This window comes from Manacus vitellinus, unplaced genomic scaffold (assembly GCF_001715985.3).
Source record: "Manacus vitellinus isolate BGI_N305 unplaced genomic scaffold, ASM171598v3 scaffold_25_pilon, whole genome shotgun sequence".
NCBI classification, from domain to species: domain Eukaryota; kingdom Metazoa; phylum Chordata; class Aves; order Passeriformes; family Pipridae; genus Manacus; species Manacus vitellinus.
In genome coordinates, this window is record NW_021939882.1 from 1,922,265 (window position 1) to 1,942,719 (window position 20,455).

Here is a 20,455-nt window from a genome sequence, read left to right on the forward strand (position 1 = left end):
AAAACAAGCAAACTAAACCCCACTCCAGATATGACATTGCCCTCTACATTTATTCTTCTCTCCCACTGTAGTATTATATACCTTTAGCCCCCTATCTATACATCTAAGACATAGCCATGTTAAAGAATTGCTGAAGTAGAATGCATTTACCTGGTTATTATGTGGCATACCATAGAGTGCTTCTACTAAATCAGCAGCCCTCTTAAGTATTACTTCCTGTCAATATAAAAACAGATGCATTCTGCTGAGTTCAATAAACTCTTTGTGAGGAAAAACAAATATTAGAATCTTTTATTCTCTTCTATTAGTTCTATTAGCGTTTTGTGGTAGGTTTTATTTTTTTTTCCTCCCACCAGGTAAACCTTAATTGTAACAACTCTCAGCGAACACTGAATGGTGTTAAATCACTAGTTCATCCTATTCACACACACGCTTAATCAAGTCGAAAGGTGAGAATCACTGGTGCTGCAAAATAAAATACATCACTCAATTGTCTCTACCATCTGCACTATAAACCACTCATCGGTTTATTGCAGAATACAATCCTGAGGTCATTTACTAGATTACTGCAATCAATGTCATTCAGAGCATGTTATGAATCCCTTCAATGTGTTTATTTTATTCCTAATTGCATGCTGCAGGAATTGTGACCTTACCCAGCAGGCCACATTCAGCAGATATCCAATCAGTCCTATGCTACTGGTGATGTAACCTTTCAACTTCTTCAGTTTGTATCCTGATACCATGGGTCAGGGTAGGATCCACGTACATAAAATGATGCCCAAGAGTAAAACACATGCAGTGTGAGAGAACAGCCCAGTACCATGAAGTGTTTTCTGGAAAAATTCCCTGCATGGACAGCAGAATTTAAAACAGTCTGGGATTTAGTTCTCCATTTTGGGCAATTTTTTTCCCTTCAATTTTCTCATTTGTTCCTTTTCATTTAATATGTCTTAGGTCATTTCATACTGGCATTCAAGGAATAATAGCATTTCCTGTGTTCTTAAATTTTACAGTGTCCTGATAATAACCCTGATAGAAAACATAAAACTGCATTGCAGAATTAACTCAGAAGAAATTTTTTTCTTATTCTTTCAAAGCATCTTTCAAAGCAGATTCCCAATTGCCTGATCAAAACCGGTCAAGAACATCCTTTGAGTAAAACAATGTACTTTTGTAGTTCCCAGCCCCTAAGTACTGCTCTAATATTCTAACAAGATGCTATTCACCATTGCATATTTCTGCAGGTAGCTTACAAAAATAGTACCAGTTCTAACGATTTTACAGCTTTCTACAAAGTTAAACTTTTAAACTTAAAATATTTTACACAATAGCCATATTTTATACCAAAAAGAAACAGTAATGCTCAATTTTCATATACTGTAGACTCTGATCAGAAAATAGAGATATAATTGCGTTCATTTTGCTGTCACCATAACCTCTTCAAAAATCCTTGAACAACTCTTCAAATGACAAGCTTTTAGATGCATATTAGCATTTTTTTCAATTTTAAATTCTCTATAATATAAGATAAAATAGTTGTCATACTGAAGTAACTACTTATGACATATATAATGTCCTAAATTCAAAAATGAGATGGAGGATTTTTGTTCTCCCAGTAAACATTTAGGCTTGCCTTCTGCTGCACACACCCCTGTCTCAGAACACACATTTGAATTATTTTCCACATATGAAGTGAGATGTGATACATAATTGATGGATTTTTAAATCACTACATTTGAAACAGATTCTGAGTTAAGTTGCTACAGCCTCTTTCTGTTGGTTTTTGCTTGGTTTGTTTGTTTGTTTGATTTTTGAGGTTGGTGTTTGTTTTCTGCTGTGACCGTTGTTTTACAGTGGGGTTTTTTTGTGTAGCTTGACCACAGCAGTTAGCAGTATAATCATGGACAGACAGACTACAAACAACATTCAGGTACAAACAATCCTTGTTCATCAGCACACTGACTTGCCCTTTTTTTCCTCACACTGAAGATGCAAACCAGAGAAGAGCAGAGAAGTTATTGAAAAAATTCTATCTTTCTCAATCGATGATTTTAAATGGAAAATTACTGCACAGGTGTTTGACTTTGCAAACTAGGATTTATTTCACTTCAGTCGAAATTGTTTGCACTATATATTTCACTGATGGAAAATTAGAATGTGATACAGAGCCCACAAACCGCTTTGGAATATTGTTAACCTAAGCTGTCATTATGCTAAATTACTAAAAAAAAAAGAAAGTTTAAATAGTCATTTCTGCTCTACCTGACTAATCATAGTTATTTATGTAATGCTGAGCTAAAAACCCTAGAATGCATCTAAAAAGAGACTGAAGACCATGTTAGAAAATGAGGTAATTACACAGAATCTTACAGCTGCTCTACCTAGTGTAAAATATATTCCAGTTCTTAAGCACTAGAAGTTCTTTAATGCCATATCATATTGCATGTAAATAAAACTAATTGTCATGATGGTTTATTGAAACCTACTTGACAAGTAGCATTCAATTTTCTTAGCTAGTCAATGGTTATATTTTTTCAACATTTTCAGAGTCTGTAAATTTGAGTTTCATACTTTCTCTAACAATATTTTCACACAATAAAAGCATTTCTTGTTTATGACATTTTCAGATCACACAAAGTAGATGTTGCACAAAAAACCTCCTGTGTCAAATAATGGTCCCTCCTGTTCCAGAGCTGACGGTAGTTCTTATAGACACAAATTAGCTTTAAAAACACACAATAAGATGCTACCACAGACATGCTCAAGATATTAACTTCTTGTTTTCTGAATGCATTTTAAATCCTTTGCAGCTCTGCCTAAATTACAATAGAAGCCACTGTTACGACTCCACATACAAAGGAGCCCCAAAAGTCCTCTATAAGTTAGAGCAACAGACCTTGCAAGGTGCTTGGATTGCGGTGACCAGAAAATTGTTCTCACCTCCATGTCATTACGCTCACAGTGAAGCAGCCCCCGAGCATGTTTGTGTTCGGGATCTAATATATTGCCTTTCAATCAGAGCTGAGAGCCACTGAACACATAGACAGAACATGACGAGCAGGTCAGGAAAGCAATAAAGATTTTACAGAGCTGTCCAAGGTGCTAAATTTACTCAATAATGGGTTTGGCACCATAGTGTTAACCTCTCATTTACTACCAGTTTGAGGGACTAAATTGAAGTAGCTGACTTCATTTACCTTGAAATGTATATTTTATGACATTATGTAAGTAGATTGAAAGGGCACTGCAGTTTTAACAATTTAAAGGCTAGAGCATGTTTAAGATGAAGCTTGAATATTTATCGTACATTGCACTTAAACTATATTGTATATTAAAATGCATTGATTAAATTTGTAAAAGGTATTATAAAAAAGGACAGCTAGTATAAAAGATATATGTCTTTTAAAATCCAATTGATACTGCAAGTTACCACTGCAGTGGTGACAGATAAACAGATAGAGAGGTGGACAGAGCAGCAGACAGACATATCGAGAAGTGAGTGAAACTAACATTCTATAAAAAGAAATCTCTGCATAAGCTCAAGGTCTGCTATTCCAGATATTCTTTTGTTCACAGTAATTTTTCTTTGCCTTCATCTCAGAAGCCTAGATTTTCATAGCAGTAAGTGGGCATCATGTAAGGTCCTTCCAAATGAATATGCAAGTGGAAATATTTTCTGAGAGAGACAGAGTTTGACTAAAGCTAATATCTAATTTATGGGGCCATTTGTCAAGGAAGATCCACTCTTCTATTAATGCTAAAAGTCTGACAGTTTTTGATTTAGAATAAAGGACTTTGCAGCATTTAGTTAGAGCTAAAGTGAGGGTCTCCTTCTCTCATATTGTGTTTCAAATGAGCATTATTTTATTTCTGTAAAAACAACTGAGCAAATATTATTAAAAGGAAAAATTACTTTGGCAATTAAATATGATGCATTAGAACACTGCAGTCCATGCAGCTACACACCAAAAATCCACAGATCATTTTTATTCCAAACTGAAGCTGATTTTCTATGGAGGGATTTTGACTTTTTTAATTTTTGAAACATGAATGCAATTAAATATTTTGATCAAATTTTTCTTCTGAACTTACTAAGGGGTGCTTACATAAGCAAAAAAGGGCCTGGATAGTGAAGTTTATTGCAACTTTGCCTATTTCAAAATCACTGTAGAAAAGTGATGATTTATAAAATCATATCAGAATGAGGCTTTTGAAGCACAATGACTGAAATTCAGACTGAATCCACTTCTGACTGAATGTACCTTGAACCCTACAGCACCTCTGCAGGTTTTGTTGGAGGCACGCATTCCCTTCAGGAGGAATTCATTAAGATCATGAAACTTGCATTGCGAGTTTTATCATGACAAACACACTTTGTGCTAGATTTAAAAGAGGGGGATATTTCTTCTGGTGACGTCTGCTTACTTTGTTTTCAGAAACTAGTGAAAAAACCACACTCTGTGTCCCAAAAGGGCCATGAGTCTAGTGAGATAAGGGGTATCTAGAGCTACTGAGTTGTTGGCTTAAGTAACTAAATTAGACAATGTTCAAGGTACTTGTTAAATCTAAATGAATTTTGTCAAGAAGAAGCTGACCACAACATATAATACTCATCAGCCACATACTGTATTATTGAGACCACCAAAGGATTTATGAACTTGTGGAGGGCGTGGAGGGGAAGCTGTTCTAGCATCCTCTGAGGCATTTATCTTATGTGTTGTCTAGATATCATATCACCTTCTAATGCTCTTTAGCATTGTAATACAAGAGAGAGCTCATTCATCTTCTGAGAGGGTACTTAGGGATGATGATGTCATTCATACTTCCTTGACTCTTATGTCTGACCTCCTGGCTCTGCCTTCTAACTTCCTACTCTCATGGCTACTTGCAAGAAAAAAACACTTCTGCAGAGTCAAAATGCTCAACATCAGACTCCAGTTCACTTCTTCACCTTGGAAAGGTCACATTCTGAAATTTCTAGACAGAATTACAATAATTTCCACTCAGACTTTCCCTTTGGTTTTCAATGGGTGAAACTAAAAATGTGATAGTGAAGAATATGGGTTAGAACTAAGTTTTAAACTTATACTTAAAATTTGTGTATGCATTATGTTTTAAAAGATAAAAATCATGAACACCTCTTTCAAGTGTAAAGGCAAATCCAACATTTTGGTAGAAAGACATTTAACAGGATTCCAAAGATCTAAAATGCCAGTCATCAAGCCTGCTATACAAGAGTTTCAGCCTGTCCAGAACCTCCCATGTCTCCACATCAACACTGAGCACTGCATTATTGTATCATTTTCAGCAATTATAGTTTTATAAAGACTCGTAAAAGCCATTCAAAATGTAAAGATCCTCCATTTACTGTAAAACTGAAGGAACTGTGCCAGCCTAATGGGAAGTATAAAACAATAGGGCCATTTCTCTAAAAAGGTATTTGTATTCACATAAAGATGAAAACTTCTCCAGCAAACAAACAACTGAATTGTTTCCATATATTATAATTGAATCATACCAAAGAAGTAAACACCATATAGGTATTACAAAGCCAGGAAGGCAAAATGAGAGTGAAAGACAACCTACTTCATTTGAGGGGCAAAAAAACCCACCTTCAGCTTACCACTGCCTATAGGATGGCAGTACACTTAATTCCTGCCACTGAATTTCACTGGCATTTTCCAGAAAACAAGTCTACAGTGGGAGCTAGAACCTTAGCCTTTCCAAGCCATTGTAGTCTCATCAGCCTCACCCAAACTGAAAATCACAGCCTAAATCTACAGCACTAAAAACAGTCATGCATAACCTTACCACCTGCTCCACAATGAGCCAACCTTATGAATAAAATATAGAAAGCCTCCATGAGGCAGCAGAAAGAACAAACACTGAAGTGCAAATGCAAGCACGAATCTTGCCATAAACATTGAGAATCAATGATTAAAACACCTCTTAACCACAAAGGTGATAAATGCATGGCAACAGGGGAAACACACCCCATCCAAAGTGTCTTCTTTGCAAATACTGCTGACAAAAGAAGGAACAAAATTATGATGATCACCTGTAAGTCTGCCCTTGCAAGTGTCCCATCTTACCACTATTGTCTTCCCATTAATATGGTGTACTTAAAAACTAAAAAAGGTATCAGCCTCCTTTCTTAACCCACACTACTCATGCTGATGGTCTTCATTTCCATAAATGATGGGCACATAACAATGGCAACAGAAGTAGTAGCTAGCACAGATGTGTACTTCATCTAGATACAGAGTAGCATGGAATAAACCAGCATTAATATCGTTGGTTTGGAACAACTCTTTGAATAAACCATCAGTTGAGAGTCTGGATGCTCCCACCATTTTATCATCAACTGAAGCATCTGGCAAGTAATTTGGATAGTTTTGTTGCCAGAAGCTCTGGAGTTCTCTGCTAATGTCAGATCCCTAAAGTGAGAAGAACAGGTATGTGAGAGCAGATATGCAGAACTAAAATCACTCTGCCAGGACATAAATCATCTCCTTTAGGGACTTTAGGGACAACAGTGACATCATGACTCACATCTGTGTCCTCTGACAGCTGTAGAATTTTGTTTCTCCTAAGTATGTTTACAGCATGTCTTGCCCCAAAACCTCATTTACCAAGAAAAGGCATTTACAGCTACTGGCAGGAACCCTTCAGAGCTGTCAAATTTTAACTCATGAGGCCAATCTACTTTTCATGTACACAATGCAGGGCTGGTACATATTACTACATTGTACTCTTGTATCTACTCACAACCTACAACACCTCAACTGAGAGTTGGTGGATGTCAGTCATATTTGGGACTCACTAACATTGCCATGAAGAAATGGACAACATGGTAATTCCCTGGCATCTCCTACAGCACTTCCCAGAGATCATCCTGCAAGCTCACACTGTGAGGATCTAAGGACAGATACCCTCAGTCTGAAACCTGAGAGATCACAAGAGGAAACACATTTTCCACACTCTACAAAAGGCTGCAGCATTTATCCCAGCATGTAAAGACCAGTTCTTATGCATACTTTTCTTCAGTTATGCAATCCCATCATTCATACTATGATCAGTTTGTCATATCCAGTGAATCATTAGAAGCCAATATAAGTGAAATATGAACCAGAGCACAAATAGGCAAGTCTACAAAAACTAAATTTGATATCTAACAGAAAATCCTTCACCCACTTCCTTTATAGAAATTCCTCCTTCCCACCAGGTTACAGTGACTCATACTATTCCTATCTATCTAGACTACCAAAAGATTATTCCCAATTTATCCATGAACATATAAGCAAGCAAATGACAATATTAGATTATGTTCTTCTATTTGATCTCAGTTTTGTCACAATGATCTGAAAGCACACTTTGCCCTTTAAATTTTCCTTATGTGTCTCTGCTACCTTCAGCCCCTGGGCCATCTTGGACAGGAACCTCAGGCATTTATTTTTTAAAATTTACCCCAAACTATTTACCCCAGCACCTACAGTACTTTGAAGTAGATGTTCTTTACTGAGATTACGTTTTTAGGCTTGGGGATTTTTTTTTGGTTTTACATATGTAAGATTTTCTGATAGTTCTTCCTCTTGCTAGTATTAACATTCCTATTTCTTGTAAAACAGCTGCAGATGAGAATTGTAAGGGAAAAAAAAGAGTTATTACTCAAAGTCTTCTCCTGACCATTTTATACCCATATATTTTTGGGAAATTGTCAACATCCCCTTATGGAAGAAGAAGAATGTTTTGAATTATCTGAAGGGTCTGGACTTAGGTAAACTCTGAAAGAATTTGGAAAAATGAACAGAGGCACTAAATTCTGCAACTGTCATTCAAAGATACTGCACAGGCTATTTTAGAAGTTTTATTCTATAGATCATATTATTGTGCCCATTAGAAAAATTCCCTGAATATGACTGATTAAAAAAAGACTAAATGTGGCTTGTGTGTGGTACAATGTAGATATCAAAATATGGATCTGTATGAGTGAAAACCATTTAACTTGGCAAATAGAGAGGTTGAGATCTATTTTCTATGATTTGTATACGCAGAGACTTTCCAAACACAGGTGAAGTTGTATCACTTTTAAATTTGTCTCACATTAGGTCAATTCTAGACTCTATCGTGTTGCATCATGATGATGATAATTCATTTGACTGCATTTAAATCTACAGAGAGATAAAATTATGTTTGGTAGTGCAAAGCAAGAATTCCTTATGAGTTAAATCAGAGGAACTATCTAGCAATTAAAGTGTAAATTGTAGATATGTATTTTGTCAATTTATTTTCAGAGTTGGTCTTTATTAATGCATTTACCCACATAAATATCTAAGTATGCCAAGTTATGTCTTTTCCATAAAAGAAAAAAAAACAAGTGTCCAATCACATTCAGTTGAAGACCCACCCATGTTTTCTTTTAATGAAGGATAAAAAAACACCAACAAAGTGAACCAAACTAAACAAAATTTCCATCTTATCATTAAGATCTGTGAAACTGTCACTTTTCTGGCTTCAGGTAGGAAGTGTGAGTAGTTAGAAATGGAGAGTTCAGATTACTTTTAATAGCAGGAGGAAAACTGAAAAAATAAGACACATTGAAATTCTGACCTATTCCATTATATTCTGTGGAGAGTGGATGCATAAAAATGTTGAAATAGAGACTGGAATAACGTTGGTAGGTTTTAGTATTACAGTTAAAACACTGCTCAGTCATAACCCCTACAAATGACTTTCACTTACATTTTATCATCGGTATAATTAAAAGAATTCTCTTGAAAGGGGCATTCTCGTTACAGCCAAGGACCACTTCAGACTCAATTGAAATGAAAAGACAGGCCAGAGATTAGGTGTAGATACCAAGTGGTAATTTCTAGGGAAGCATAAAATGCCAAGAGTGTAACAACCATATTTTATAACTGTGTGTTCAAAAGACTTACAGTATTTTATTGTACAAAGAGAACTTGGCTCAGAAAGATGACTTCAATGAAGTTACTCTGATCAGATATTCTAAAAAAATTTCAACTTTCTCATCAGAAACAAAAGATATTTTGTTCCTGATACTGTTATTTTTAATTTACAGTCTTAATATTCAGTGAAAATTATCCCAAGTAAATATAAATGTTGAATAACCATGTATTTAAGAAATTAAATTTATCCATTTCACAGGGTTAACACTATATTTCTGTGTACACCTCCACAATGTAAAAGCTGGCACAGCATTTTACGTGATCTAGGGCTTCTTTTTCCAGTGGTGAAGGAAAAGTATTACCCTTGTCACTACACCAACATATTTTAAAGAATCACTTCAAAATACTGATTTTTCAAAATAAATCAATATTTTAGTAACTTTTTTGATCATAGCAACCTCTTGGTTCTCATGTTGGTTTAAAGCCAAAAAAATGAAAGAAAATTCAGATTATAAAAATATTAGTATTAAATATTTCCTACTTATTAAAAATACTTTCACACACATTTTATTTCTCAGAAGTTCACATTAGGAAAAATTAAGCTTCTTTATTCTGCCAAATATCTGGACTTCAAGATGCTATGTCCAGGTGAAATTGTGAATCTAGCATTAAAGACACTTAGGTCATCCTAAAGAACAACATTAACAAACTCTAAAATTTCTGTATCTTGGATCACCCATACATATGAACAAAAAATGGGTTACATATATGTGACACCACTTTAAAAAATACTTCTATCTTTTTTTCATTCTCCTCTCAGCAGATGCATCATTTGTCATCTATAGTCACAAATATATTCCAAAATGTTCTTTAAAATAAATCCCAAGTGCATATCTGTGTTTGTACAAGTAGGTTGAGATTGTGCTATTGTACTTCGAGGACATTTCAGTCCAGTTGAGTTATATCACCATAAGTTACGTGATTGACTTTTACAACAGAAAGAAAAGGTTGTACTCAAACAACTGTTATTGCCTCAATGGGAAAAAAAAAAATCAATGAAAGTAAAATGAACAAGAGATTTTGTCCGAGTTGCAGTTAATGCTACTGAAGAGCTATGGATATTAAAAGGTCAACAAATAAATTAGTCCAAGTGTTATGAAATGAATGATTTGGCTTATAATTGTATTGAGTGCAAATTGTTCACTGCCTATTAGACCAGGTAATTTTTAACCATGGTGCCTCAATTACTGTTCCATAAGCAATAATATAGTTGTAAGAGCCACCAGTTCGATCGAGTGACCTACGAGACACACCAGGACAGCTGCCTTTGCTATGATGGATCACTGAGCCTGATCTCCAAATGGTGCCAAACCTTCCCTTCCTCTGAGATCTCATAAAAGAAACATTACTGCTTGATTCATTTTACCAAAATGTTTGAGTTTTCTAGTGTCAGCAGCTGGGTATAGATTGTGAAGCTCTGTATTTCTTAGAAGAATTACGACAACAGGCATCCTATTGCTTCCAGCACTCTCTGCTAAATGGCATCATGATGGTTTGGAGGATGTTTTTTTCTGCCACTCAATTGGACTGTGTTGTGAGAAATACACGGCAATCATATTTTACATCACCACGTAAACCACCGCATAACACCTAAAACTAGGCTAGAAATGGAAACTGTAGGTGAGATTACAGACATTACTTCACACTTCTGCAATGCCCTCCGTTCAAAGATCTCAAAGCACCACTTTAATGGGAATAAATTAAACTTCACAACACACTTTCTAGGAAAATATTCTCTCTTCTCCATCTTCATCAGAGACAGTCTTAAAGTGTAGCTGTTTGGCTGAAGTTACAATGGTCTATGGTTACAACCAAGGCAAGTTTTGTAGGCTAAGGTAATATCTTTTACTAGAGAGACTGATACAGGCAAGAAAAGCTACAGTCAGCATGCAGGAAACAAGGATGGGCACCGAAAACCCTGTTTTATTCCAGTTATATCAGTTAGTCTAAGATATTACAATTCCCTACAAATCCTGATAGTCTTAAAAAGGAAAAAGAAATCAATCTGATATTGCTTTCATGCTATGAGGTAACATCCATGGCAGCAGCTGTGTTTCCCCATTGCTCCTCAGGGCACGGTGTTCCCTGTGAGCCAGGGCTCAAAATATGGCAATAAAGGGCTCTCCAGGCTTCCCAGGACTGGGCCTTAAAGGATTGTAACTATGCAGTAACTACACAGATCTGCTCTCTGCCCATATATAAAATAAACCGAAGATGCAAATGTAATTCCTGAATTATCAAATAATCTGTGCAGGAGAAACCACAATAATAAAATCCTAATTAGAATAGATTGTACCCCATACAACCAAATGCTGTTTATATTGTCACTCTGCTATATTTTTGATAAATCACTACATTCAAACAGTCTGTTGGGAGGGTGATTTTCCATTTCATCTCTCCATTGAGCAAAAATGTGCCATGTGACTGAAGTCTGAATTTCCATTTCACCAGCATACAGTTGAACTGAATATTATTTGGCACAATACAGTGTACAACTGAGCCACTAAATGGCTGATTTACTAAATTATTATTAGATGAGCTCTTGCTGTTCCAAGTGAAAGTGCAGTCACTGTCTCTCTTCATGGTGTGTTCAAATTGTTCTGTGTTTAAATATTCAGCATGAGGCTAATGTGAACTGATGAAGTGAGACTACAAACGCTCACTTTCGGTGCAGATAGGGAGACGGAGATGCAACATATCATGTGGCCTGCAGAGGTGAAAATGATTTATATTTAAGGATGCTGCTGCCTATTTCCATTACTATACAATATTCTTAATTAGTTTTGTGCTTGATTCAGGAGTTTGGAAATGTAGCTAGAAAACAGCTCCAAAACTGAATTAGCTGTGTGGCTATGGAGGCATCAGAATCCTGGTGAGGTGGTACTTGAGCCTGGATCTCTGTCAATAAAGTGCATGAGCTGCCTCTGCAGTCTCATACTTTGCTACCTTTAATATTTGAGCTGTAACTTAAAAGTACTACCTGTGATTCTGACCTGAGCATCAGAAATCCTAGAAATTGTAAAGGACTGACCACACTGTGTAATTCTATGACTTTCTGAGGTGAAGGGAGCTGGGGAAAAAGGAAAAATATATATATATTTTAAAATGTTTTAAAAAAAAGAAACAATTTCTTTACTGCCACCTGCTGGAGTTGACAATAACCCTTTGTCCCACTAAAAGAACAAGCAGCCTCACTCAGAGGACAGTTACCATGAGCATTTAAAATACTGTGATCCCAGACACTTACAGTAGATTAGAATTTTTTATTGGTGCTATGTTGCCATAACAACATAAAGACAGCAGATGACTTAAGCTAAGCTTGCAAAGCAAAAGGCTGCTCATCTGGCAGTTAAAATGAATACAGTTCACTTCACAAGTTCCCCATATGGACCCTTAGTGTATGGTAATGAGGATACCATATGGTGGGAGAAAATGCACAGAGAACAATTGTGCTCCACTGGATGAGTGAAGTGAGCGGGAAGTTATGAGGAAACACAGGAGAGAGATTTGTGTGTGTGCTCTCTAACTCAAGGGTTTCTTTCAGAGGGGGGTTCTCTCTCTTCTTAATCTTCTTCTTAATATATACATGCACAGAAATGACAGAGAAACATATTGTACATTTTTCAACATCATTCATCATAAACTGTCAGTTGTGTTTGTAAATCAGCTTGGTAAGATCTTAGAAATTTGTAATTCTTAAAAGGTAAAAGTGCTAAGTTTTTAGACAAAGTGCAGGAAAATTTAAGCACTTCTGACAAGTAGAAACATTAGTGGTAATCATTTTAAAAATGCTTGCATCCTCTTGCCTGCATGTTTAGCTGTAAATAATGCCGCAATAAAAAAAAAAAAAGCTTTAGAAAGGGGAGGGGAGGATGAAATGGAATAAATATTTTTTATTTTATTTCCAAAAGGATAAAAAAGTAATAGATGATCAGAGCCATATGCGTGCAAAATTCTGCTGTAAATGTACATATGCTATACAGTACGCTGTACTAACCCAATCCTAAACCTGGTAAGACAGCTTGCTAAAGGCTGCAAAGTCAATTTTGTACTACACATGCTTCATAAAAGATGAATATAAATGCATTAGTTAGACACGGTGAGCTAAATTAGAAGGTCAGGCAGGGCTGGAAGGGCTGAAATATCACACAACCAATGACTGTAATTACTCTTTTTTAAGTCTATTAAGTGGTGTTGTTCTATCAAGGCTCAGGGGTATAGGACATGAAGTACAAGATAAAGTAATGTGTATTTATTACTCCCACGGGATCAATTTACCAGATATTTTCAGCTCCATGGAGCAAAATACACAAATGCAGCCTTTGTTACTTTCTTCAAACTGTAGCTTTTTCCTTCAAAAACTCTGGTCCTCAAAGGGACCGTGTTTACCTGTTTGGTGTCTTCCTGTTAATTGTTGTATTTAAAACCAACAAGTATGAGGATACAGGAACAGAGAAATGTGGGGATCCCTCTTACAGGATGTTCAAACAAGTGGTTCAAGTTGCTCAGATGGAATGTGCAGACCAGAAAACCCAATCCCAGGCATGATTTTTACCCCGAGGCAAAACAGAAATCGGGAATGGAGAACAGTGCAGAGCTCCTTGTCACCATGTTAGCCCTGATCTATTAAAAGTTTTGTCATAGATTCTAAATTACACCATCTGCTCATTTGCTGAGTAAATGCTGACCCACTTATAAAGAAAGCTCACTGAAATGCATGTGCACACTGTTGACCTTCAGAAAGGAAAGGGCTCCTTGCCAGCCATGTGTGTGTGGCTCTGCCCTTCAGCGAGATGTAGCTGTGGCTCTGTCCCTTATCTCCCTCATTTCAGACTCTTTGCAGATTCCCAGACACGCCTCTGACATCCACCACGCCATAAGGGTGATACTTTCACAGTTACCTCGGCATTTTGGTCATCTTCTCAAAAGCTTTGAAACTCTCTCCTTAAACCTTTTCAATAGGATAAATAAAATACCAAACCCCAAAAACCTACACAAGACCCTCAATCAACTAAATGCTCAAATTGTCAGGAAATTAAAAAAAAAACAACACAACTGTTAAGGATTCAACACCAACGTTAACTCTGGTGTCACATTGTTATAAATTTTTGAGTGGAATGTAGAAACCTCCAAGCACATCTCATGCCCTCCGTGCTGTACAGATGAACTTCAACAGCTCCTCTTCACATGCTCCCCTTCCCTGCCCATACTTAGTATAAAAGTTTTCTAACAATTCTCCTGTTACACTGGGTGGGGATTAAAAAAAAAAGTGTTTTCTTAGCTGAAAATTACTAACTTGGGTTAAAATGCCCAGTATGTTGAGTTAGCAGATGGAGATCCTTTCTGGAATTTCCATTGGGTCTGTGTGAAGCAGCAGACCTGAGCTGCCTTGTCTTCATTGCTATTTTAACCTCCAGTAGCAAGCCTGGGCCAACCACCCACGTTTAGAGACAACCTTTATTTGCAATATAAACAATACCATGTCACGATGGATAAAGGGCAGATCTGTGGGATTTCATATGGAAAAAGACAACTGCTTTTGCCAGTCACTGATTCCTAATAACCACATGTCTTCTATTAGTGTCCTAAACGAGGAGGTGGAATATGTTTGGGGGGGGTTAATGACTGACCAAAGAAAAGGAGCTGAAGGGAAGAAGGATCCTGGTTACCTGCTCTCTCTGCTCAGCAGGGAGGCCCCTGTGCATTAGAGAGAGAGAGGCTCCACTTTCATCTACATGAAGAGAAACCAGAAGTAAAGGTCCCTTTCAGGAGGGATAAGGGGTGTCCTAGAAAGCATTGAAGCAACAGACTGGGAAGGGAGAGGACGTCAGATCACAGAGGGGGTCAATGCAATGACTTGCTTCTCAAACACAAAGTGAACAATCTTGGTGCTTAATCTAAACACAAGTGATGAGTTGTAAGAGTGGTGAAAATGGCAAATAAAGTCTAGAAAATTGCATATAAAGAGGAATCGTTGCTATTAAATCATTTAGGATGGATGTGTTTCAAATCTAGCTCACAGTTGAAGCTGTTTTACAGCTATAGCTGCAGAGTTTTAACAAAAGTGCAGAATCGCAACGTATTTGCCAGGGATTTATTTTAAGGATTGTAGGGTGGTTATATGAATGAACCTTAATAGACTCAACATGTTGTTGGGATCTGAACTCTTCAGTGATCTCCACTGCAGTTTTGTACACAAGAACCAACAACACATGTTCATTTGTATGCCCAAATGGGAACACATGAGATGGAAATGGTGCACACACATGTGCAGGGTTATTCCTCAGCTCCACAGGCAGGCTCTCTACAGACTGCTCCTACAGGATGATACACTTTCATAACATTAACATCATGGTATTCCTTTTCACTTCTCCCCAGAGATCTCTTGTTTCCTCTGATCTGCCTCCTGTCTGTATTAGAAAGGAAAGACTACACTGCCCAGCACACTCCTGGTACTTGATCTCACTCCAAGCTTTGGGTGCTAATCCCACTGCCTCTTGTCTCTCCTCTTGGTGTATATGCTTGTGCATGTGGGTGTGTATGTACAGACATGCACATCTGCTAGTGACATCCCTCCACTGGCTGCTTTCCCTGACCTTCTCCGTACAAGGGAACAGGATTCTGGCTCAGAGCTGGCTCCATAGCCCAGCTGCCAACATCAGCTCCCACTCTTCTCCAGAAACTATATATTTCAATTCCACTTTAAATACATTTCTACATCAACAGTCAGTCCAGCAGTTCAAAGACCCTGGTTCCCAGGTGCTCCCATTCTCCTCACTATGGGAGGACATTCTCCCCTGGAATTTGGCTACTGAAGTACTGAAAAGGAGAAAAAAAAATAAACCTGGCTTTTTTTCTTTGCCTGCTATCAGCAGATAGCCGGAACATTTAAAAAAAAAAAAATTCATCCCAGGCACAAATAATGAGCACTTCTGAAAATATTGGTTCTAAACTAATAGAGATCAAACTTCTGAAATAGCCTCAATGGTTTTAGAAATGCTGTTAACTCATCAGCTCCGGAGGGCAGAGATGTGCTAACACTCAGTTGAAGGCCTCAACAGTTCTCCTTGACTGCAGGGATAAGTCACACTGCAAAATGCTCTGGATGGTCCATGGGAAGGACAACATGACCTTATGAACACAACAATTGTAACCATTTCTACTTCTTGAAAGATCTCTAATTCATCAGCAGTGTTTCAATGGAATAATGGCCACAAACCCTAGCAGCAATTAGAGAAATGTGTATTGTTTTATTTATTTAATGCATAAGCACAAGCTTTTTAATGAACAGAAAGTGATGATGCACTGGCAGGACAGGAAAATGGAGGAAAGGGTATTGAAAGCTTTGAACACTGATCTCCTCTCTGCTGCTTCTCTCAAACATTTGCCCTCTCTGCCCGTGGTTCCACTGTGGAAGCCATATGGCTTCCAACACTCTTCTAAGTAGCCACTGAGAATTGTCTATAGTGGAATACTGCCAAAGCCCTTCCTGGTTTAATGACATGGGGAAGAGCACTGTGCTGTGCTCACCCAGCACAGACTCACTGCGTCCTTGATTGTGATCCTGGAGCCAGCGAGCAATGCTGGGAATTGAACCATCAGTACCTCAAATACAGAAGTCGACATGTGCCAAGCCCTGCTGCATTCAGCCTCTGTGCATGGCATATTAATGAGTCTTGAACTTGAGGTCCAACCTTCAAGCTTGCATAGAAGGAATTACGCAAAGACAAAAAAAAAGGTCCTCTCTTCGTCCTGTTTCCCTCTAAGCTTGCACAGTGTTTCTTCACTGAGTTTGTTCAACCCTTAAGCAGTAACCTTTTTTTTGGCCATAACATCATATCTCTGCATACATAACCACAATTTCCCTTGATTTAAAGATTTGAAAAAATAGCTTAAAAGACAGTCCAAACAAACACATTAAGCCAAGAGGGTGTATAGGGGACAGATGACTCAGGACTAACCTTCATTCTCAAATGTCCTAAAATACCTGCTAAATGTTGAAGCTGGGATACAGAGCTAGATGAAGCCCTCTTCTGCCTGCTTTTATGTCCCATGACACTGGGGAGTAGAAACATGTGGTAACAGTCTCAGTCTAAATGGGAAAGAGGAGGGTGCTCAACCTGGTGGCTGCATTCCCATACCAGCACAGAGGAGCATTCCTAGGGACCCCGTTGGTGCCAGGGGTGTCAGAAAGGGGGTCCAATACCTACAGAGATTGGTGATGCACTACAACCCCCAGCTTCAGAGCCCAACTTGGAATTGCTCAGTCTTATTTTATTTAAATTTCCTAATTTAGATGAAAGTCATGGCCATCTACAAGTCAGCTGGAATGTCAGGTTCAGGAGTTTTGCAGCATTACTTTTGGGCCTTGCAAATACCTGGTGCATATTGAAGGTTGGTTTCTTCTTTACTCAGAAACAATTTTTCTCCACAAGCACATTTGGCAGCAGATGCCCAATACAGATGAAAAAAAGCCCCTACAGAAGGATGCTCTCTTTCTTTGGAAAGGGTTGCACTTCTGGATGGAAATTTGACAAGCCATGAAAGCTGTGTCCTGCTGCAAATCTGTCCAAAAGTCAGGGAAGGGACAGCTTGCAAAGGGTGAACAGAGCCAATGGAAAATGTAACTCTCCAGGACAGCATGTTTCTGTGGTGGTAAGAGGGAAGGACAACACACCAGTGACCCCAAAACCAGAGTCTGCAGCCTTCCTAGGCGAAGATAAAAGACCGAGCAAGCCTGGCCTGTAAAAAAGTCACTCACTGAATTTTACTTCTGTCAAGAAATTAAATAAATTAATTTACAGTGTTCATGAAATCTCACCTTTGAAACACTTTAGAAATTTAACTATTTTAAGCCTACAACAATCCCTGATGAAAACCTACGGACATGTCAGGAAGTTTCAGAAGAAAGGTCACAAGTACTACCCAGTCACAAAGGCTATCCTGGACACGCATTAATTCAACAATTAATTTGTTATGTGTCTCGGGTCTGCAAATTCACATCTTCCTTTCCATAGGGAGTGTTCTGTCTCCCCAGCTCGCTCAGGAACAGCCCTGATGTTAGAGCAGACAAAATACGTGGTGGCAGCTCCTCACAGACAGTGACTCCAGCTCAGAGTTCCTGTGGCAGCAAGCAACACTTTTTCAAATATCCCATCTCTTTCTCCAGTATTTCACAAAACTCACGGCAAATTCTTGCAAGGTAGCAAGAAGGGACCTGAGTGCAGTCCCAGACAGTGTTTTCACATATGTGAACTATGTTTTTTCTCTCACAGCTTTTACTTGACAGAAATCAACAAAAACCTCTCACTAATTTTCATGGGAACAAACATCACTTCACTACACAATGCTCTAATTATACTAGCAATCCTGAAATAAAACAGTACATATAACCATTATTATCCTAAACCAATACATGGTGCAGCAGCAATGGACACACATTCCCTCAAGATCCAAATAACTCGATTTTATCAATGGTGAAGCTCTCAGAATTATGCTGGCAAGTACTGCTGTGATACCAAAACCAAAAAGCATCATCCTCCTATGAATAAGCTGCTCAAGTCCCAAAAGAGTAACCAGAAATTTGTTCATTTTAAGTACTTCAGAACATAAGAAAGATTTGCTTTTAATGAAGGCAAAAGCTGTTTGAGTTAGCTGTGACTGAGAAGGTCACAGAAGTCTCCTAAGCCTACAGTGGAAGTTGCTGATTGGGCTTTCTTGGTCATGCCTCTGTTTCAGCTTATCTGGGTTGGGTACCAAACCAGGACCATCGCGTTTATAGAGTCTTGTACTTTCAGAGAAAAACATGCAGTAACCATCTTTACCATATTTAATAAAACAATAAACTTCGTGCTGACCTTTGGCAAGCGTTCGGGGTCACCAGGGTGCCGGGGGATAACCTTCTGTAACCTTTGGAAACCATAGTCAATGGTGGGTTCGTTCAGAGCTGAAACAACAACAAACAACATCGTGATGTGACAAAGGCATCGCAAGCGGCTCCGCTGGGCTGTGACAACGGGCAAAGGCATCGAGAGACCAAGGAAGGACCACAGCACAATCCCCTTTTACTGAAATCAGCACACACTGTGACATTTTGGTTCAAGCACTATTTGAGGTTGTTTCTGGGGCTTTCGTTCAAACAGCAAACCAAACCTTACCACTTCAGTTCCTACAACAAGGTTGCTGGAAAAATTTGGGAATGTTGCACACATCTTCCAAATAGGAAGCAATTATTTTGTCTGAAAGGTACAATAAAATTAATTTGATAAATACTTTACACTCCATGTTTCATGTGGAGTTTTTCCTCCTTATACATTATGAGAAAGGTCCTTTGTGATTGGAAGACCAAAGTAGTAACTATTCAGGAGCCTTTCTTGTTCCAGACTTGATTATACGTGCAATGTTCACAGATGATTTTGTTGTGAAATACATGCATTTATCTTGGCAGAAGTTTTATTTTTTACTCATCAACACTGACTTCAGCAGCCCAGGCTCCAATCTGCACTAAACTGATCCAAAAGATTTAATGAATTAAAAAAAAATAAAAATCTATATTTTTACTTCTAGTCTTTGTCCAATAAAATGGAGGATAGGAATAGTGGAAGTGGAACACTGCATTAATGGAAGCTCTGATTGTGTCAAGCCTTTAAGCACAAGCTTATCTGTAAGCACATACTTAAACCCATTTGCTTTCAACAAAGCAAATTTGAGCATATTATGTTTTTTATATGATTGCCTATAATTACAGGGGACTGCATTGAATGACCTTCTAGCTATATTTCCAGTCATATGATCACTTTAAAACTCAGATGTTAGTGAGACTTCAACATGTGCTTAAAATTTCCTAAGTGCTTTGGTGAACTGGAACAACAGTCAAGCATTCTTGAGCATCTCTAAACAACAGTGCATCTTGACTCTACCATGCCAATAGAGATGGTGAAATTTTCCACAGCAATTTATTTGTAATTTTTTGAATTAAATGGAAAAAACCCCCAACAATTCCAATCTGGATTTTTATATTTTTAGCCTTTTTTTGGCAGAAAAAAAAATTTTTTTTTTCATTTTTTGAGTCACTTTAAAGTTTTTCTTATTGTCTTAGCTTATCAACTGCAAGCGCAATTATTTCTTGCACAAGATCTGCTTACTAATTTATGAATATATCTTACATCTTTATGAAGGTCTTATTATGAACTTTATTATGTGGCTAGAATGATGTTATTAGAGTATTGCAAAGAGATTTAGCATCAAACTATATATCCCAGCCTCACTTCTGCAAGCACCCTCATGTGGCTCAGTGTTGCTTATCCCACAGCAAGTTACACAGCTCCATCACACTGATCAACATGGCACAACCTGTCCATACTTCCACATTTTAAGTGAATAGATCATTTTTTTGTATTCCTAAAATTAAAGATCTTCATGTGATCATGAAACTAATATATAATCCCTGGCTTGTTTTTAATTAATTGGTGTGCCATAACAAG

General features: G+C 37.7%; 1 protein-coding gene across 4 annotated transcripts in view; it reads right to left on the bottom strand.

The window, feature by feature from the left end:
* EBF1 (EBF transcription factor 1) overlaps positions 1 to 20,455 on the bottom strand; it is a 261,308-nt gene that overhangs the window by 12,684 nt on the left and 228,169 nt on the right. For all 4 annotated transcript variants that reach the window (XM_025895208.1, XM_018073650.1, XM_025895207.1 and 1 more), the window contains exons 7-8: positions 18,830 to 18,918; positions 151 to 216 (exon numbers count right to left, since the gene is read on the bottom strand). In XM_025895208.1, the coding sequence (XP_025750993.1) occupies positions 151 to 216; positions 18,830 to 18,918 (155 nt within the window). The remainder of the gene's footprint in view (positions 1 to 150; positions 217 to 18,829; positions 18,919 to 20,455) is intronic.